The 22,046-nt window shown below is 40.9% G+C and overlaps 1 protein-coding gene across 14 annotated transcripts in view; it reads left to right on the forward strand.

The window, feature by feature from the left end:
• The window catches only part of TRIM37 (tripartite motif containing 37), a 127,098-nt gene that overhangs the window by 92,377 nt on the left and 12,675 nt on the right, over window positions 1-22,046 (forward strand). For 4 of the 14 annotated variants that reach the window (XR_004179279.1, XM_031657043.1, XM_031657045.1 and 1 more), the window contains exons 22-24: window positions 1,392-1,510; window positions 12,356-12,499; window positions 14,927-15,005. Coding sequence is in view for 13 of the 14 variants with exons in the window: in XM_031657043.1 (XP_031512903.1) it covers window positions 1,392-1,510; window positions 12,356-12,499; window positions 14,927-15,005 (342 nt within the window). In the remaining variant the exon portion in view is untranslated. Of the gene's footprint in view, window positions 1-1,391; window positions 1,511-12,355; window positions 12,500-14,926; window positions 16,192-17,229; window positions 17,423-22,046 lie in introns of those variants that run through there. The other 10 variants (XM_021928232.2, XM_031657042.1, XM_021928244.2 and 7 more) reach the window with 7 other exon arrangements.

The raw sequence follows: 22,046 nt of genomic DNA on the forward strand, positions 1-22,046 counted from the left end.
GCACACACCTGTAATCTCAGCACTTTTGGAGGCTGAGGTGGGAGGATTGCCTGAGCCCAGGAATTTGAGAACAGCCTTGGCAACATAGCAAGACCTTGCCTCTGTTTATTTTTTAAATAAAAATAAATATTAAATACTAATGATAAGTGTTTCAAAATGAAAGGAAAAAAGAATAAGTGAAAAGTTTCCCATCCTTATCTCCCACAACCTAGTTTTCCAACCCCTTGCCCCACACACATTCATGCTGTTCTTTATTTTTCATGTATGCTGTGTCTTCTCAGTTTTTGTGTGTATTTAAGGAGCTGTGACTATGTAGCTTTTTTAATACAAAAGGTGTACTTTGATTTCTCATTCAATAATATCTCTCAGGCCAGGCACCGTGGCTCACACCTGTAAACCCCAACACTTTGGGAGGCTGAGGTGGTCAGATCACTTGAGGTCAGGAGTTCGAGACCAGCCTGGCCATGATGGTAAAACACTGTCTCTACTAAAAACAAAGTACAAAAATTGTCGGCGTCATGCTGGGCACCTGTAATCCCAGCTACTTGCAAGGCTGAGGCAGGAGAATCGCTTAAGCCCAGGAGGCAGAGGTTGCAGTGAGCTGAGATCACATCACTACACGCTAGCCTGGGTGACCGACTGAGACTCCATCTCAAATAATAGTAATAATAATATATCTTAAAAGTCTTTCCCTCTTAGAACATATTATTTAAAACTTCCATTTATATTTATAAGTTAAAATTTTATTGAGCTAATTATAGATTCACATACAGTTGTAAGAAATAATGCAGAGACATCTTGTGTACTTTTCTCCCCTAATAACATTTTGCAAAACTGTAGTACAGTATCACAACCAGGATACTAACATTGATATAATCCACCATTTCATAACATTTTTTTGTGAATGTTAAGTGAAATTTTTTTATTTATTTTATTTTTTATTTTTTTTTTTTTTTTTGAGACAGAGTCTTGCTCTGTCGCCCAGGCTGCAGTGCAGCAGTGCAATCTCGGCTCACTGCAACCTGTGCCTCCTGGGTTCAAGCAGTTCTCTGCCTCAGCCTCCCAAGTAGCTGGGATTACAGGCGCCCACCACCACACCTGGCTAATTTTTGTATTTTTAGTAGAAACAGAGCTTCACCATCTTGTCCAGGCTGGTCTTGAACTCTTACCTCAGGTGATCCACCCGCCTTAGCCTCCCAAGGTGCTGGGATGACAGGCATGAGCCACTGCGCCCGGCCCTTAATGAAATATTTTAAGATAAAATTTGAAATTTATTATTAAACACCAGAGCACGTACCCTACTTAGTTTGGTGCTCAGTTCAAAAAGAAAATATAGATTATTGTGTCACTTACTAGTTACATAAAAATACCAAGTTGTTTTCTTCTTTGAGGGCTAATGCTAAAGGAGGTCATCTGGAAGGACTGCAGATGACTGATTCGGAAAATAATTCTGAAACTGGAGAGTTACAGCCTGTACTACCTGAAGGAGCTTCAGCTGCCCCTGAAGAAGGTAAGGAATGATAAACTTACAAGTAAGCAGGAAATGAGAATTCTGTCCTTTTTTTGGTGGTGGGTGGTGGTGGTGGTGGTGGTGGTGGTAGTCGTAGTGGTGGTGGTGGTGGTAGTCGTAGTGGTAGTGATAGGGATAGGGAGTGGTTGGTTTAATGGAAACATTACTGAGATCTGCTATTCGACATGCTTGATCTGAACACAACATTCCTTGTACCACTGAATTTGATTTGCTAAGATGTTAAATACAGAGGAAGGCAAAATGAGTAAGTTACTACATAAAAGGACAGGCCTTACTAGAACAGGCATTTGTATGGGGAAAATATCTGCATATTGTTCATCTGTTCAGTCAATAAATATATTAAGGCACCTACATACCATGCATTGAATTTTTGCTAGATTTATTAATATAAAGTTGAATTAGCCGGGCGCGGTGGCTCAAGCCTGTAATCCCAGCACTTTGGGAGGCCGAGGCGGGCGGATCACGAGGTCAGGAGATCGAGACCATCCTGGCTAACATGGTGAAACCCCGTCTCTACTAAAAATACAAAAAACTAGCCGGGCGTGGTGGCGGGCGCCTGTAGTCCCAGCTACTCGGAGGCTGAGGCAGGAGAATGGCCTGAACCTGGGAGGCGGAGCTTGCAGTGAGCCGAGATCGCGCCACTGCACTCCAGCCTGGGTGACACAGCGCGAGACTCCGTCTCAAAAAAAAAAAAAAAATAAAGTTGAATTAGATCTGTTCACAATCTAATGGGGAAGATGTGCCCCAGAACGACTAATTAGAATAGTAAATGTTAAGTATTTTTTAGTCAGTCTTAATTAGTGTCTGCAGATTGATTTTTTTCTTCTTAAAGAAGCATTCCAGGTTTTGACCATTTTTTAAATCCCATATGATGACTGACTTCAGCTTTTTCTCAGATATACTTTCTAATGTTTCCTTTGAATATTCTTCCAAGTTCATTATTGTTTATCTAAAAGCATAGAAGACATTTTGCAATTTGGGGCAACAGAGGTGCTTGGAACAAGGCTATATGTATTGCCCTTGCTGTGTCCTGTATAAATTGGTAGAAAAGAATGTCAACTCTCTTAATGATATTTGGCCTTGTAATTTTTTCATTTCTTAGTGAAACTCTGCCACCTTCCACCTCTGCACTCATTTGAATTTCAATGATTGATGAATTGTAGCTCAAAGCATACGTGCAGGTGCCAGCATCTACTCAGCTGCCCTAAGAAGAGGGTGTGTGGGTGGTGGCATTTTCAGGTTTCTCAGTTAAAGAACACTAAACATTTTGGTTTTCTTAGTTGGTGCTCCTGTAGTGGGCAGCATTATTTCAGTAGAAGAGATTAAATAGAAAAGATTTTTGTAAATGATGTGTTTATTGTTAAAACATCAGGAAAGAAATATTATGATTGATGATCTTTATAGAACAGGCCTGTGGGGAATAACTTTCTGTTGTTTTTTGTTTCCCCCAAGACGGAGTCTAGCTCTGTCACACAGGCTGGAGTGCAGTGGCGCAATCTTGGCTCACTGCAACCTCCAGCTCCCGGGTTCAAGTGATTCTCCTTTCTCAGCCTCTGTGTAGCGGGGATTACAGGTCCTGCCAACATGCCCGGCTAATTTTTGTATTTTTAGTAAGAGACGGTATTTCACTGTATTGGCCAGGCTGGTCTCAAACTCCTGACCTCATGATCCACTCGCCTTGGCCTCCCAAAGTGCTGGCATTACAGGCGTGAGCCACTGTGCCCGACCGGGGAATACTTTCTGTGTGTCTCCATACATACTGGATTGTAGTAGCTTAAATTACTACAGAATATACTGGAATTACATTTTTCTTCCACCAAGCGCAGTGGCTCATGCCTGTAATCCCAGTACTTTGGGAGGCTGAGGCAGGCAGATTACTTGAAGTCGGGAGTTCGAGACCAGCCTGGCAAAAATAGTGACACCTCATCTCTACTACATATACAAAAATTAGCCAGGTGTGGTAGCAGACACCTGTAATCTCAGCTACTCGGGAGGCTAACGCAGGAGAATTGCTTGAACCAGGAGGCAGAGGTTGCAGTGAGCCAAGATCACGCCACTGCACTCCAGCCTGGACGACAGGATGAGACTCTATCTCAAATGACAATAATAAGCTCATTTTTTACATGCAACATTTATGAAATGCTTCTAATTTACCAGATGTTGTATTTGATGCCAGTGATAAAATTCCTGAACTTACTATCTAGTTCAGACTCTCCACCTTGGCACCAATTGCCATTTAGACCACGTAATTCTTTATTTTACAGGGGCTGTTCTCTGCATTGTGGAATGTTTAGCAGCATCCTCAGCTTTTAACCGCTAGATACCAGTAGTGTTTCCCTCCTGTTACAACAACCAAAAATGTCTCCAGACATTGCCAAATGTTTCCTGGGAGGCAAAATCATCCCCAGTCACGAACCAATAGTTGAACTAAATAATTCTCAACCAGAGGTGACCACTCCTTGAGAATCACTTGCCAGAGTGGGCCACAGTTACTAATAGAAATAAGTTGTAGCTCTCAGGTATGCTAGTATGTGTGGTGGTAGTGGTAGGAGGGTGGCAAGGAGAGCAGTTGAAAACCAGTTGTTAGGTGTGGGAGGAGACTGATAGCCAGTTATAATTTAGGATGATGAGTGCTGTGATAAGGTATATAGGCAGCTCAAAGATGAGATATGTAATAAAAATAATAGATAATACTAAGTTCTTAATATGTTAAAGACTTTACCAGTATTGTGGTGTTCTCAAAATAACTACATGGTAGTTGCTTTTGTTAACCTAGTTTTACAGGTGAGTGAGTAAGGTGAGTAACCTTACTCAGAGTCACAGGGTTATAAATTGAAAGGCTGGGGCCGGGCGCAGTGGCTCATGCCTGTAATCCCAGCACTTTGGGAGGCTGAGGAGGGTGGATCACCTGAGGTCAGAAGTTCAAGGCCAGCCTGATCAACATGGTGAAACCCTGTCTCTACTAAATATACAAAAATTAGCCAGGCGTGGTGGCGGTCACCTGTAATCCCAGCTACTTGGGAGGCTGAGGCAGGAGAATCGCTTGATCCCGGGAGGCAGAGGTTGCAGTGAGCCGAGATCGCACCATTGTGCTCCAGCCTGGGCAACAAGAGCGAAACTTCATCCCCCCCCCCCCCCCCCGCAAAAAAAAGAAAAGAAATTGGAAGGCTGAGCACGTTGGCTCATGCCTGCAAATCCCAGCACTTTGGGAAGGCCGATCACCTGAGGTCAGGAGTTTGAGACTAGCCTGGCCAACATGGTGAAACTCCATCTCTACTAAAAATAGAAAAATCAGCCGGGCATGGTAGCACGCTCCTATAATCCCAGCTACTCAAGAGGCTGAGGCAGGAGAATCGCTTGAACCCGGGAGGCGGAGGTTGCAGTGAGCCAAGATTGTGACCGTTGCACTTCAGCCTGGGCGACAGAGCGAGACTCTGTCTCAAAAAAAAAAAAATAGAAAAGAAAAAAAAGAAATTAGAAGAGCTAGAATTTGAACCTAGAGCCAGTGCTCTTAACTGTCGCCTCTCGCTGCTAACCTAGTCCCTAATTCACCCTTGGAAAGATCATCCTAAGGGATGAGTAGAAGTTAGCCAGATGAAGACTGGTGAAAGAGAGACCAGAAGGGAGACAGAGGCCAGATCATGAAGAGTTACGTGGAATATCCCAGCTAGAATTTGAACTTTGTCATTTGAATAGGATCTAAGTTAGAAGTGACACTTTAACATTTCTACTGTAGCTGCATTGTGGAGAATGGATTTGGGGGTGGGAATAGCGTATGTGGAACTAGGGGCAGGAAAATTGGTAAGAAGCATGGTTAATTTAAATGAAATGATTTGGACTTCTTTATTTTTAATTTTTTATAGAGACTTGTTCTTGCTCTGTTGCTCAGACTGGTCTTAAACTCCTGGGCTCAAATGATCCTTCTGCCTCAGCTTCCCAGAGTGCTGGGTTACAGGCATAAGCCACCACACCCGGCCGATTTGGACTTAATTTCAGCCTCCAATTTATCGATTTACATTATCTCAGCACGAATTTTTATATGTAAAATGGCCGGTCAGCACAGAAAACACCGGAACTTTTTGACACCAGTTTCATTTCTTATTTAAAGCAATTGACAGCTTGTCCTAAACTGAAGAAGGGCATTTGCTTGGCCATAGTGAAGATCAGTACATTTTCCAAGTCTTAGAAAGAATGGAGTTATTCATACGGGATTTAGAGTTAAGTGGTCAGTATTACTCAGTAACACATTTTATCTTTATATATGGGGTGTTGTGCTATAAAGCACCTAGAACTCAATAAGAAAAGTTGCTGTGAATGTGCAACAATGACACAGAAGTACACCCTTGTAATTTGTTGGTATCTGAACAGCTTGTTTACCTCCAGAGTCCCAGGATAGACTGTGAGAAGGAGACTAACTGATGAGGCTGAGAGAAGGTAGTACAGGAGACAAAAGAAGCCCTGTGCCTCCTGTAATCAGCTTTGTTTCTCGAGGAGAATGTGGCCTTGCTCACTGTTGCCAGTATTATTCTGTCATCAGCAAGAGCAAGTTCTCAGGAAACCCTTATATACCTATAAGCTTTAGTAGACAGTTGAATGGGTTTGTCTTGTATCCATGCTTAGGAAAAACAAGACTCTTTATTTTAGCCAAATACAAAAAGACATTCTGTGTCAGATCACTGTGGGGTTCTCTCTGTCTCTCAGAGAAGGTTGTCTGAAGGACTTTAAGCCATTGTTTGTGGTACTGGTTCGGAATTTGGGACTACTAAAGTGTCTCTTAACTGCTCTTAAGCATCAGTTTAAAAATAACTTTTTTCTTAGTTATAAACGTAAATAGGCCTTTTCCTTTTTACTGGAACCATATGGGATAACCTTTGGTTGTATTAGTCTTTGGTTTAATGACCTGATGCTGAAAAGGTTGACTTACTTTTTCTTTCAATTGATAATCTGCACAACTGTAGGTAGGCCAGTTTATTTCTTGTTCTTTGTAAAACTGAAGGCTTTGCTCTCTCAGTTCTTGCTGAAGTAGCACAAACCCCCTTCAGTTAAATCAGGGGTACTCAAAATACCATCCAAGGAAAAGCCTTGGCATGCCTGTTAAAAACCTTGCTGGTGGCCTCTTTAAGAGGAATACAAAGTATGATGGCCTGCCATTGCTGATCATTTAGGGTAATGATTAAGATGCCTTTAACAAAATTCATCAAAAAATTAACTGACTTGAACAAAAAGGAAAGTTAACTCTTTTATATTAACTAGTCTCTCAATAATAAGAAGGTACACCTAACTCTGGTTAGAGCAGTTTCAGGATTAGAAAATTTAGCTGCTCAGAGTCATCAGGAACTTGTTTTGTGTGTGTGTGTGTTGGAGGGCAGGGGTTGGGGTTGTTTTATCTTTTGCCCTGCCATTCTGAGTGAGAGGCTTAGCTCTTCTCAGGGCGGTAAGATGTTGGCTGCAGTTCTAGACATCAGAGTCAGAACAGCATTCTGGGAGTAGGAGAGGATTGATTTACTCTATAATCTCTAGCAACAAGGAAAACCTTTCTCAAAGCACCTCGACAACTTCCTCTTCGATCTCGTCAACCACTGTCAAGGAAAATTGGCCAAGTCCATTTATTTATTTATTGGAGATGGAGTTTCACTCTTGTCGCCCAGGGTGGAGTGCAGTGGCATGATCTCTGCTCACTGCAACCTCCACCTTCCAGGTTCAAACGATTCTCCTGCCTCAGCCTCCCAAGTAGCTGGGATTACAGGTGTCTGCCACCGTGCTTGGCTAATTTTTGTATTTTTAGTAGAGACGGGGTTTCGCCATGTTAGCCAGGCTGGTCTTGAACTCCTGACCTCGGGCAGTCTGCCTGCCTTGGCCACCCAAAGTGCTGGGATTACAGGCATGAGCCACCGCGCGCCCAGCCAGCCAAGTCCAGTTATTTGGTCTCCCTCCCCAACTCATTCCACATGGCTATGTGGAAGAGGGAAAATACCTGAACAATATCAGGGTCCTCTTGGAAAGGAGAAAGGAGAAAGGCAGATAAATTGTTAGTGACTAGAATACAAAGTGTCATCTGTACCAGGTGGTTCATATATTTTCCATAGCATCTGAAATTTGAGCAACTTGATTTAAGGGAGTTATAACTCAAGTTAGCTTTACTGAGCACATACGTAGTAGGTGCTCAAAAAATACGGTAGATGATGGATAGAGTAATAAGATGCAGATTTCTTTTGCATTAACAATCTCTGAAGCTTCTTAACAATTAATAGTATCTTACAATTAATAGTAATTGCTGTCATTGACATCCAGCAGTTTGTCTTTTTCTTTACATTCACAAAGGTAGGAAACTTCCAGATCTTAGTACTTGATAAAAGACCAGGTGTTTTCATGCGTGAACTTCTTCCTAGCATTTCTTGGGAAATGTACATTTTTTTTGAATTCTGAGAAAAAGTACTCAAGAAGTTTAATAAATGGAAAGCATTATTCTAATTGTCTTATTAGAATTAGTTTTAACAACACAGACACATTACTGATTTGAAGGAATTTACTTAGGGCAAGTTGAAAGTAAAAACTAGAAATACTGATACCTGGAATCAAAGGTTAAGGTCAACAGTAGCTCCTTGGAAAGAAGTGATTACAAATCAGTCTTCATTATAAATATTGCCATTTTATGTGTGTTCATGGCCCTGTCTGCTAAGTAAATATTAATGAGTTTACACATGGTATACTTAATAAAAATTGAGTGGTGTTCCAAGAAATAGAATTTGAAGCAAAATCCTTATATTGGCATTTTGTGATTCTGCACAGTACTATAAACCTTACTGAGTTCTAAACGTTACATTATTCACATACTAGCCAGTAATACCCACATGCAGTCTAGCATTTGAATATTCACTATAGGCCTCAGTTCTTACACATACTAATTAAATGATTTTTTTTTAAAGATAACACATGTAGGCTGGATGCGGTGGATCACAAGGTCAGGAGTTCGAGACCAGCCTGGCCAATATGGTGAAGCCCGTCTCTACTAAAAGTACAAAAAAATTAGCTGGGCGTGGTGGCACATGCCTGTAATCCCAGCTACTTGGGAGGCTAAGGCAGGAGAATTGCTTGAACCTGGGAGGTGGAGGTTGCAGTGAGCAGAGATGGCGCCACTGCACTCCAGCCTGGGTGACAGAAGGAGACTCCGTCTCAAAAACAAAAAAAAGAAAAATACACATGTAATGAATAAAGAGTTTGAAAAATATATTTAATAACTTCTTTTAAAGAATAATGTAGATTTTGGGAATTCCGGAGAGTTCCAATTCATTGTGTTTGAATCCTGAAGATTGGTGTTTGTCAGGAATTCAGAAACACTAAGAGATCAAATTTGTGCCTTGAAGTTCAACTCTGTGTGTTTTAGTGTTTTCAGCAACAGTTCCATGAAGGGCCACAAGGTGGAGGTGGTGCTTCACAGAACTAGCTAGTTTTGGCCTCTTAATGAAAAGTCTCTTTAATGGTCTCTGCTCTTTTTCTTTTTCATCTACTTCATTAAATTGTTGTAAACTCTTCACTTTTAGAACAGGAAAGTTTTTTTTTTTTTTCTTTGCTGAAGATGGAGACAATTTCTAAATATTTAAGGCAGAAATAATGCTAACCAAACTCTTCTTGAGAACAGAAAAGGAAGAGTGCACCACTGAAGCCATGTGTGGCCACAGTTGCCTTCGTTGGAAGCTTTTTTAACTAAAGCAGATTTTATTTCTTTAAAAGTTAAAATACCCATCTATTTTTCCTTGAGTAAGCTTTGGTAGTTTATAGCAATGAAAGAATTTGCTCATTTCGTCTGTTTTTGGTTTCATGAGCATACAGTTATTTATAGTATATAGTATTTTATTATATTTTACTGTTTATAGAATCTGTAGTTGATGTCCTCTTTCATTCCTGATATTGGAAATTTTGTTTGCTCTTTTTTTTGTTAGTGAATCTACCTAGAGGCTTTTTTAACTTTATTGATCTTTTCAAAGAAACACCATTTTGTTTCATTGTGGCTTTTTTGTTTTTCTGCTGATTTTATTATTTTCTTTATTAGTTCCTTCCTTTTACTTGCTTTGGGTTTAATTTCCTTTTTCTAGTTTCTTAAAGTAGTAGTTTAGATTATTGATTTGAGATATTTTCTCTTCTAATATAAACACTTAATGGCATACTTTTCATTTTAAGCACTGCTATAGTCACATCCCACAAATTTTGGTATATTTTTATTTAATTCAGAATGTTTTTTATAATTCTACAAAATTTTCATCTTTTTTCCTTTTTTTCTTTTTAATTATACTTTAAGTTCTAACTTTTTTCCTGTTATCTGTTGTCTCTTCTTTGTTATTTTTGCTATCTCTACGGCACTCTATTTGACACAGTTTAGACCAGTCCCTTTATCCCCTTGTTTCTTAATTCTTCCTTCCTTCCTCTGTTCCTCAGGGTATTGTGTTCTGTTGCCCAGGCTGGAGTACAATGGTACAATCACAGCTCACTGCAGCCTTGAACTCCTGGGCTCGAGTGGGCCTCCCTCCTCAGCCTCCCTAGAAACTAGGACAATCACAGGTGCGCACCACTGTGTGCCTGGCTAATTTTTAATTTTCTTTTTTTTTTCTTTTTTTTTTGGTAGAGTTGGGGCTTTGCTAAGTTGCCCAGGCTAGTCTCAACCTCCTGGGCTGAAGTGATCCTCCTGCCTCAGCCTTTCAAGTAGCTGGGACTACAGGCATGTGCCACCAGGCCTGGCTGATGAGCATTTTATCTGGCTTTAAAGCCCTTAAATCCAAACATCTGTGTCATCTTATCATTGATGTTTGTTGGCTGTCTTTTCCTGGTTTTTCATATGCTGAGTTATTTGGGGTTGTATCCTGGACATTTTCATTAGGATTTTTTTTTTTTTTCCCCCAAATAAGACTCTGGGTCTTATGTTAATCTGCCAGTTTTGTTGTCATTCAAATTCCAGCTTCATCAGTATGCCTGTTTCTATTTACTTTTCAAAGTAAATAACTATGAATATCCTTAAATAACTATGCCACCCATCTCTCCAGGTTTTATTGCTACTTTCAGTGGGAAAGATAGAGTGGAATGTGCTTACTCCGTTGTACCTAGAACCTTCCAGAGAGGATTTTACTTTGGCTTTATTCAAATAACACCAGCTCCTGAACAATTTTTATGGCAATTTCTTGAAATTTGAACCTCGACCTTAAATCCCAAACCTAAATTAGGCACGTAAATCTTACTTTGAATTTTGAGGTAAGACTTTTTTCCCCCTTTTCAGAGCCCAGTAGAAACAGACAAAATTCCTTGCTGTTTTCCTATGCCAGTAGGCAGACATTTTTCTGGTCTGTTCTTTAATAGAAATTTTAGCATTGGCCAAGCATGGTGGCTCATTCCTGTAATGCCACCATTTTAGGAGGCCAAAGCGGGTGGGTCACTTTAGCTCAGGAGTTGAAGATCAGTCTGGGCAACATGGCAAAATCCCATCTCTACTAAAAAATTACAAAAACTAGCCAGGTGTGATGGCACAGACCTGTTGGGAGGCTGAGGTGGGAGGATCACCTGAGCCCTGGGAGGTTAAGGCTGCAGTGAGCCATGGTTGCACCACTGTTATCCAGCCTGGGTAACAGAGTGAGACCCTGTCTCAAGAAAACAAAAATTTTAACATTATGCAGGGGGTGGAGTTTTAGTCTCACTTTCAATTCCCTTTCTGTAGGGGGTTCATTTTTCTATCCCAAGGCAGTGTTTAAAAATCCTCATATGAAACTCTCCAGGGCAGCCGTGGGCCCTGATCCACTAATGAAAGTTCCTTATCCTTCTTTGTTTCTGACACTTGGGGATTTCCTTTCTGCCTTTTAATGTGCTTATTCATTAAAATAATGTTTTACATTTATATTTTATCTGGCTATTTGTAAGGATTTGTAGCAGAAAGATTTTCAGGTTTTCTTGATTGCTATCTTGCTGAAACAAATACTTTTTATAGAATTGTTCTTTTAAAAATCAACTGATGTGGCCAGGCACAGTGGCCTGTAATCCCAGCATTTTAAGAGGCTGAAGTGGGAGGATCTCTTCTCAAGTCAGGAGTTCGAGACCAGCCTGGGCAACATATTATAGCAAGACCCTATCCCTCTAAAAAATGTTTAAATTAGCAGGGCATGCCCTGCTATGTACATACATGACACAGGTATGTGTCATGTACCTGTGGACCTATCTACTTAGGAGGCTAAGGCAGGAGTATCCCTTGAGCTCAGGAGTTTGAGGCTGCAGTGAGCTATGATCAGGCCACTGCAGCCCAGCCTACGGTAACAGAGCGAGACCCTGTCTCTCAAAAAATAAAAATAAATAAAAATCAACTGGCATACACAAAAAAATTAGATGCCCAATTAATACAAACTAATTTATTATTAGAACTGCCAGAATTTCTAATATTCATCTAACATGTGGATTTGTATAACACATTTATATTTATGTTTTAGGCTAGGGACTATAATTATGTCTATAATGTATCAGGATTAAAAGAGTTCCTGTTATCTCTTGTGACTGAAAAAATAAACAGTGTTTGATTTGGAAAAAAAATATTATCAGTATAATGAAATTAATGCTGCTTTCAAATGATAACTTTCAGGTACTATGGAAAGGGCAATTTTAAACTTTGAGAACAAAAATAAAACCACCGCTCTAAATAGCTAAAGAGAATCGAGGTTTGTGTGGTTACTTTTGTCTTTGTTTTGTTGTGTTTAGTTTGTTGAATTCTTGGCATTCTATGTAAAATTCAATAGGAATCTCAGTTTAGTAGTTAAGGAGATCTGTTTCCTTTCACTAACGGTGGTTTCTTTTCAGAAACATGTTCTCCTTCCTTCCTGCCAGGAATGAGTAGCGACAGTGACATTGAATGTGACACTGAGAATGAGGAGCAGGAAGAGCACACCAGCGTGGGCGGGTTTCACGACTCTTTCATGGCCATGACACAGCCCCCGGATGAAGGTGCAGCACATGATGTCATTTTACACAGATTAATAAAACCGCCGCTGCTGCTTCTCTTTCTTCTTCTGCTGCTACTTCTGCTTCTTCCGCTCTGCTGCTTTTGCTTCTTCTGCTTCTACTTCTTTTTTTTTTTTTTTAATTATTGTCATTTACGAGACAGTATTCTTTGGTAAACTATTATGGTGAGTACTGAAAAAACACAGCTGGTAATATTTGGCTGAGTTGCACCTAATGAGTGCTACTTACTGGGTAGAGAAGGGGTCCACAACCTGCTTTTGTGTAGTCTGTGACCTGAGAATGGTTTTTACTTTGTAAAGAGTCTTAAAAAAACAAGCAAAAGAAAGAAGAGTTTTGTGGGTTTTTTTTTGCCCTGAGACAGAGTCTTGTTTTGTTGCCAAGCTATAGTGCCGTGGCATGATCTTGGCTCACTGCAACCTCCGCCTCCTGGGTTAAAGTGATTCTCCTGCCTCAGCCTCCCGAGTAGCTGGGATTATAGGCACACACCACCACGCCTGGCTAATTTTTTTGTATTTTTAATAGAGATGGAGTTTCACCATGTTGGCCAGGCTGGTCTCAAACTCCTAACCTCATGAACCATCTGCCTTGGCCTCCCAAAGTGCTGATATTACAGGCATGAGCCACCACGCCCGGCCCAAAGAAGAATTTTCAACAGAGTCCGTTTGTGGTCTACAATGCCTAAATATTTACTATCTACCCTTCACAGGAAATGATTGCCAACCCTGGGGAGATTTCAGATGTTTGGATTTTTTTCCTTTTCAGAGATTTTTCTAGCCTACTGTAGGATAACTTTAACCTTTTAAAACAAAAATAACTTAGAAATACATGCAGATTGGCCGGGCACGGTGGCTCAAGCCTGTAATCCCAGCACTTTGGGAGGCTGAGACGGGCGGATCACAAGGTCAGGAGATCGAGACCATCCTGGCTAACACGGTGAAACCCCGTCTCTACTAAAAAATACAAAAAACTAGCCGGGCGAGGTGGCGGGCGCCTGTGGTCCCAGCTACTCCAGAGGCTGAGGCAGGAGAATGGCGTAAACCCAGGAGGCGGAGCTTGCAGTGAGCTGAGATCCGGCCACTGCACTCCAGCCTGGGCAACAGAGCCAGACTCAGTCTCAAAAAAAAAAAAAAAAAAAAGAAATACATGCAGATTGTGAAATCAATTTTTATTCCCTCCTACCTCCAAAAAAGTTATTAGGAAAAAACTCAACAAGAGAAACCTAATGTTAATATTTTACCTTGTTTTCTTCTGTTCTTATTTGCATTTCTTCTTCTTTTTTTTTTTTTTTTGATAGAGTCTTGCTTTGTCTCCCAGGCTGAAGTGCAGTGGCACGATCTTAACTCACTGCAACTTCTACCTCCCAGGTTCAAGCAATTCTCCCACCTCAGCCTCCTGAGTAGCTGGGACTACAGGCACGTGCTACCACATCCAGCTAGTTTTTGTAATTTTTAGTAGAGACAGGGTTTTGCCATGTTGGCCAGCCTGGTCTTGAACTCCTGACCTCAGGTGATCTGCCCACCTCTGCCTCCCAAAGTGCTGGGATTACAGGTGTGAGCTACTGTGCCAGCCCTACCTAAATATTTTATAAATAGTGTTGTATTCTGCTTTTTTCACTTAAGTATATTTGTATGTTATTTAAAATTTCATAAACTTCATTTTTTATGGCAACCTAATATTCTGTCATGTGGATATACTGTACGCATTCTGCTGTGAAGCAGTTTTCTGGAATACGGATTAATCAAGAAAAGGATATCCTGTCAAGTTAGAGAAATACACATTTAAAGTTACCCAGAGGCCTTAATAATCAATCTGAGCATTCCTCTGCAAGGTATCCTGGAGTGACAACATTGTCAAGCCTTTGCTAATTGTCTGCTTTATATTTTACATATTTTCCTGCTGTTCTGGTATCTTTTTCAATACAGAACCAAGCATTTGGAATATGTTTTAATACAGAATATGTTTGGAATATGTTTCAATACAGAACCAGTTATTTGGAGTGCTGGTGGTTTTGTAGTGATATTTGCATGCATAGTTTAATTGGCTTTGAAATATGTTTTATGTTTATAAGGTCTTGAATCTTGAGAATATACATCATTGCTTCTTGTTCCCTTCTTAAACTCCCCAGATTGTCCCAGGAGGACAAAATGAGACAATTCCTGTCATCTTTTAATTGTGGGTCTATTACACATTTTGTTTTTTCTCCTTTATTTTTCCTTTGTGTTTGATTATACCTGACTCAGATCACAAATTCTCTGAAGACAGAGATTTGTTCACAACTCAGCACATCTTTATTGCTTAAATAACGTATTTGGTAAGATCATTTAAAGACTTGAGAAGGAAAATACTCCCCTTGTTATATTATATGCTTTTAAATTTAAAATGGTTTATTTATCTATTTTTCAATCATAGATACACATTCCAGTTTTCCTGATGGTGAACAAATAGGCCCTGAAGATCTCAGCTTCAATCCAGATGAAAACAGTGGAAGGTAATTGCCAAATCAAGAGAACTGACTTGCAAGCTACCTTGACCCTGAATTTTGCTGTAGTTGGTGCTCAAATTTGTCATCAGTCAGATAATCAGATTTGGTCTTATTTTTTCATTATCTCGACCTGAAATAGTAATTTGGAAACTGTTGGAAGGTGGCACAGTTTAGTCTAAGACAGCAGTAGCACATGGCAAAAACAGTATGGGAAGAGTTCTTTGTAGTGTGAAGAAATAGCAATGTAGTTCTCTATTAATTTAGCAAATTTGTACATTCACAAAAGGCAGTTTGTCTATTACAGCAGAAGGCTGATTAACTGCCAGAAAATGTACCTCTAGGCCCTGCATGCCGTCAGTAACCTGCCTGGCATTGGTGCTCTTCTGTCTTTGGCTAGAGCTTAGTTGTGTTGAAATAATCATCTTTATATTTGGGATTTTAATTACAGTTTAATTACAGTTTCATTAGTTCCTGTAGATTAGTGAACAGAACAGTTGCTTATGAAGAGATTCTGCCCTGTAGACACTTTATGTGAATAACTGAAGTAACACTAGACTGAATCTCCTTTTTGGAGTGTGTATCTTCTCTCACTTGTTCAGGCACAGGCACACTGTTTAATGGCATGGAATCTTTCTGTTGTGTTACTTCTGCACATGTAATTTTAAATGAATTAAGTTCACCTGGATTCGTTAACGTTCCTGGACCTGTAGACACATGTAAGATTATTTAAAATCCTTTCATTTTTTCTGCCTCTTACCATACGACTATAGTGCAGCAAATATTTTAAAGCCCCCTTCTTTATTTTCATTAGTTGTACATTGATTTCAGTGTCAGCACCTTTAAAGACTCATTCATGTTGCACAGTGGCTTACATGAATGTGAAACTGTGGTATAAGGTTTTCTTTCGTACTCATAATTAGCCCAAAACAGTTGCCACACTTTGCCATTGTGCTCCTGCATTTGTGTTTGAGTTGCTATATATTTGTGAAAATTACACTGAAAGTTGACTAAGAGACTATTGAAAAAGCATGAATAATTAAATATACATGTGGGCAACTCTCATCTGCTGTATTTTACTTAGTGAATATTGTTCACTATTCCGTGTCTTATGTCTTGCTGAATGCTGTGACTCATAGTTTACTTTTGTTCAAAATAGTTTGCACTTTTTGTTAATAAAATCAACTTGAGAAAATATGCCTCTGCTATTTATTAAATTGGGACCAGAAACCCCTTTTTTCTACTCATTGACTGTGGCTGTTTAGTAGTGTAGAGAAGATCTAAACATTTGATTAGTTTGTTTTGTGTTTAGTCTCATGGTGAGGAGTGATGCCTAGCATCCATCCCAGTCATTCTAAAATTTCTCTCTCGTTGCCCAGCTGTCTTATATACTAAGGCTGCTCCGAGTTCCTCGGTGATGCCGGGAACACCGCTGTTTCCTCTCTTGCTTGATGTAGTTTGCTGTGCTAACATTTAGGTAGCAGAGAGGGAAGGAAAAGGCACAGGAAAAGAACCAGTTACTCCACTCTCTGCTTGTCCTACTTTTTTGCTCTTTCTGTACCCTGATAGAGCCCTCAGCATGTTTTTTTATTTTTAATTTTGTAACCTTTCCTTTTTTGCCGAAGAACTGTCTACTGTTACCTTGCTTCTGTATTTAGTGTTTTATCTCAAGTTCATTCCTGGAAAATCTCTCCTGAATAGAGTTTTCTCTTAGGGCTAGAGATATATTAATGCTTGTGTTGTCCATGAACATGTCCTTTCTGGACAACTTTAACTACTTGTGTCATTGATCCTTAAGTAACCTTTGAGGTAGATGAGTTGTATATCAAACCTGTTTGGCCGTGGAGCCTGAGTTTCGGGGAGGTTGTATGATTCTCTTAAGGTTCAATACCACTGGCAGGGATGGGGTGAACTGCTGGTCTAGTGCCTTTTCCACTTTATCTCGCTTGCACCAAACCCAACATTCTGATACCAAATAATTTAAAACCTAAAGATTATTCTTTGTTTTTAGCTTTTAATTTTGAGATAATTTTAGATTTGTAAAAGAGTTGCAAAAATTGTACAAGAGTTTCCATATACCCTCTGCCCAGCTTCTCCTTTTGTTAATGCCTTACATAATTACAGAATGGTGATCGAAACTAAGAAGTTAATCCTGGTTATAATATTGTTAACCAAATTACAGAATTTGTTCAGATTCCACCATTATTTCACAAATGTTCTTTTTCTGTTCTAGGATCCGGTCTAGGATCCCACGTTGTATTTTGTTGCCATGTTTCCTTGGGATCCTTCAGTATGTGACAGCTCCTCCGCCTTTCCTTGCTTTCATGACCTTGATATTTTTGAAGAGGATGTGTTATTTTCTTAAATGTTCTTCTTATTTGGGTTTGTCAGATGCTTTCTTATATTAAATTGAGGTTATGCATTATTGAGAAGGCCCTTCTCAGTGCATCACATCAGGGGGGATATGATGTTGATATATCAATATACATATATATATATTTTTTTTTTTTTTGACGGAGTCTCACTGTGTCACTCAGGCTATAATGCAGTGGCACCAGCTTGGCTCACTGCAGCCTCTGCTTCCCAGGCTCAAGTGATCCTCCCACCTAAGCCTCCTGAGTAGCTGGGACTATAGGTGTCCACCACCACACCTGGCTAATTTTCCTATTTTTTGTGGAGATGGGGTTTCACCATGTTGCCCAGGCTGGTCTCCAACTCCTGAGCTCAAAACGATCCCCCTGCCTCAGCCTCCCAAAGTGCTAGGTTGATTGCAGGCTAGATTGCAGGTGTGCTCCTGGCCTGATGTTGATATGTTGGTTTTTGTTTTGTTTTTTTTTTTTTTTTTTGAGATAGGGTCTCACTGTGTCGGCCAGGCTGGAGTGCAGTGGCATGATCTCGACTCACAGCTACCTCTGCCTCCCTGATTCAATTCATTCTCCTGCCTCAGGAGAGGAGCCTCTCCTGCCTCAGCCTCCCAAGTAGCTGGAATTACAGGCACGCACCACCACGCCCGGCTAATTTTTGTGTTTTAGTAGAGACGGAGTTTCACCATGTTGGCCAGGCTGGTCGCGAACTCTGACCTCAAGTGATCCACTTGCCTTGGCCTCCCAAAGTGCTAGATTAGAGGCATGAGCCACTGTGCCCAGCCCTGATGTTGATATTTTTTATTGGTGAACTAAACGGTGAGATTACTTGGTTAAGGTGGTGTTTGTGAGGATTTCTTTTTTTTTTTTTTTGAGAAGGAGTCTTGCTCTGTCGCCCAGGCTGGAGTGCAGTAGCCGGATCTCAGCTCACTGCAAGCTCTGCCTCCCAGGTTCACACCATTCTCCTGCCTCAGCCTCCCGAGTAGCTGGGACTACAGGCGCCCGCCACCACTCCTGGCTAATTTTTTTTGTATTTTTAGTAGAGGTGGGGTTTCACCATGTTTGCCAGGATGGTCTCAATCTCCTGACCTTGTGATCCGCCCACCTTGGCCTCCCAAAGTGCTGGGATTACAAGCGTGAGCCACCGTGCCCAGCCTTTGTGAGGATTTCTTACTATAGATTTATGTTTTTACCCCTTTGTAATTACTAAATATTTGGGGCAGATACTTTGAAACTATGCAGATACCTTGTTTCTATTAAACTTTTTTTTTTTTTTTTTTTGGAAGACAGAGTCTGGCTTTGTTACCTATTCTGTGGTGGTGCGATGTCGGCTCACTAAGCCTCAAACCCCTGGGCTTAAGCGATCCTCCCACTTCAGCCTCCTGAGTAGCTGGGACTACAGGCATGCGCAGTCACACCGGGAGAATTTTTGTGTTTTTTGTAGAGATGGGGTTCTTGAGCTCTTGGGCTCAAGCGACCCTCCCGCCTCAGCCTCCCAAAGTGCTGTGATACAGGCATGTGCCACTGCGCCCGGCACCCGGCCAAAACTCTCACTTACTAATTTTAGCACCTAGTAGTTGATCTTGCATATGGAAATGGTTACTGTAATGTTTTAATGGTAATTTTCTAATTCCTTAATTTCTTCTATGTTTTTTGTTAGAATGCTGTAAGGACAAGTCCTTTCTTCCCCGTTTTTGTAATTTCAGCTACTTATTTATATCAGCTACTTTATATATCTATATATGATGGATATTTATTTTGTTTTTGAGTTAATATTTTGTAGCTTGGCTTGTTCTGGTTTCAGCCATTGGAAACTCTTCCAGATTGGCTCCTGTGCCCTTTTCATATGTCTCATTCTTGTTGTTGTTGTTTTTAAGCATTTCTTTGCTTTCTGACATCACAAGATACCTACCCTAGCCATGGAATTAACCACTTCCTGGAGAACCATGGTTCTTATTATTGGAGAATGCTATTTAGAAACAAAGATTTGGATGCCACGTATTTATTATTAGACTGTCACTGCTTCTAGTCCCACTCAGTGGATACATAGAAAATGTAAATTGGCTGGGTGTAGTGGTGTGCACCTGTGGTCCCGGCTACTTGGGAGGCTGAGGTAGGAGGATCACTTGAGCTTGGGAGGTAGAGATTGCAGTGAGCCAAGATCGTGCCACTGCGCTTCAGCCTGTGTGACAGAGTGAGACCCTGTCTCAAAAAAGAGAATATGTATGACTGGGCACAGCAACTCATGCCTCTAACCCCAGTACTCAGGGAGGCCAAGACAGGTGGATCACCTGAGGTCAGGAGTTCAAGACCAGCCTGACCAACATGGAGAAACCCCATCTCTACTAAAAATACAAAATTAGCCAGATGTGGTGGCACACGCCTGTAAACGCAGCTACTCGGGAGGTTGAGACAGAATTGCTTGAACCTGGGAGGTGGAGGTTACGGTAAGCCGAGATCTTGCATTGCACTTCAGCCTGGGCAACAAGAGCAAAACTCCATCTCAAAAAAGAAAAAAAAAAAAAAAGAAAGAAAATGCATATAGACAGCTGTTCCTCAGTATCTGTGAGGAATTGGTTCCAAGACCCTCTGTGGATACCAAAGTCCACAGATGCTTAAGTCCCTTGTATAAAATGGCATAGTGTTTGCATATAACCTATGCACATCCTCCTGGATACTTTGTTTTGGTTTTGAGACAGGGTCTCATTCTGTTGCCCAGGCTGGGGTGCGGCTGTGCATAGCTCACTGCAGCAATGAACTCTTGGGCTAAAGCAATCCTCCCACCTCAGCCTGTCAGGTAGCTGGGACTACAGGTGTGAGCCACCACACCTGATCTCCCAGACACACTAAATCATCTCTGGATTACCTATAATACCTAATACAATGTAAATAAATACAATGTAAATTATTGTTGTGCTATTTTTTTAAAAATAAATTCTGTCCATTGTTGGTTGACTCCATGGATGCAGAAGGCAAAGATATAGAGGGCCAACTGTATAGTTACTCATGCAAATACACACATATGTATTTCTGTACATATCTGTGTGTGTGTGTCACTATGACTGTGAGTCTACACTGGTAACAGTTCAACTCCAGAGGCTTCATTCTGGTCTTCCCTCTTATTTAGAATGCCTTTCTCTGACAGGAGCCTAGCTCTCATTAGCTATGATGCATGTATGCACTAGCTCAACTCGAATATACAAGTAGCTTCAGAACTGTTGGCCTCCTGTGGATTCCAGGCTGTGCCCTACAAAAAACAAATTTACCACCTAAAATACAGTGCTTGTATACAGTTCTTTTAGTCTTTAGCTTTTCAGTATCGTGTCATAACATTTTTTTCAAAGATATTTAGGTCCTTAGATTCAAAATTACATTAATTCTTTTCTTTCCCATTCCCTTCATTGTGATATTGTGCCTCGTTGGTGTAACAGTTAGGTTCATCTGTTATGGTCTACATTCTGTCCTCCCCCACATATCCTGGTTAATTTGTAAATTTACATACATTAAAATTCAGTCTTTCTGGCATACAGTTCTGTGGGTTTCAACAAATGTCATGTATTCGCCACCACAATACTATACAGAACATTTCAGTCACCCCCAAAATTCCCCTGTGCTGGCCCTTTACAGGTAACCACCTCCCTCCCCCGCAGCTCCTGGCTACCACTGATCTGGTCTGATCTGTTCTCTGCCCTTTTAGTTTTTGCTTTTCCACAGAGTCATGTAAATGGGATCACAGTTTGGCCTCTTGCTTCGCAAAGTGCAGTTAAGTTTCACTCGTCTTGTGTGAATCAGCACTTCATTCTTTTTCATTGCTGAGTAGTAGTAGTCCACTGTGTGGATACACCACTGTTTATTCATTTGCCCATTTGGGTTATTTCTAGTTTAGGATGATTAGACTCTTGTAAACATTTGGGTACAGGTTTTTGTGTGAGTGTAAGCTTTTATTCTCTAGTGTTACATGCTGTATTCTGTTTTCATGCTGCTGATAAAGACATACTCGAGACTGGGCATTTTACAAAAGAAAGAGGTTTATTGGACTTACAGTTCCACGTGGCTGGGGAGACCTCACAATCATGGCAAAAGGTAAAAGGCACATCTCACATGGTGGCAGACAAGAGAGCTTGTGCAGGGAAACTCCGCCTTATAAAACCATCAGATCTCATGAGACATTCAGTATCATGAGAACAGCACAGGAGAGTCTTGCCCCCGTGATTCATTTACCTCCCACTGGGTCCCTCCCACGATACGTGGGAATTCAAGATGAGATTTGGGTGGGGACACAGCCAAACCATACATGCCTAGGGGCGGGATTGCTGGGTATGTAATAGAGAATCTGGCCTTTGTCCTAGTTCCTGGGAAGTGCCCTCTAAATCCTTGGCATTCCCCAAGTGATAGGAGTTATTTATGGTGGCCCTTGCTAGTTTATGTTAATGAGATGACCCAGGATTGGGGCTGGCTACACCAGAAATGCTGTGAGTGTCATTAGAGAGCTGGGCTCTGAACCATGTGATAGTCCAGTCCGACTCACTGCCAGTGATGGTTACACCTACATAAGGAAGTTCCAGTAAAAATCTGGATACTTACCAGGCACGGGGGCTCACGCCTGTAATCCCAGCACTTCAGGAGGCCAAGGCAGGCGGATTACCTGAGGTCGGGAGTTTGAGACCAACCTGACCAAAATGGAGAA

This window comes from Papio anubis, chromosome 17, assembly GCF_008728515.1.
Source record: "Papio anubis isolate 15944 chromosome 17, Panubis1.0, whole genome shotgun sequence".
NCBI classification, from domain to species: Eukaryota; Metazoa; Chordata; class Mammalia; order Primates; family Cercopithecidae; genus Papio; species Papio anubis.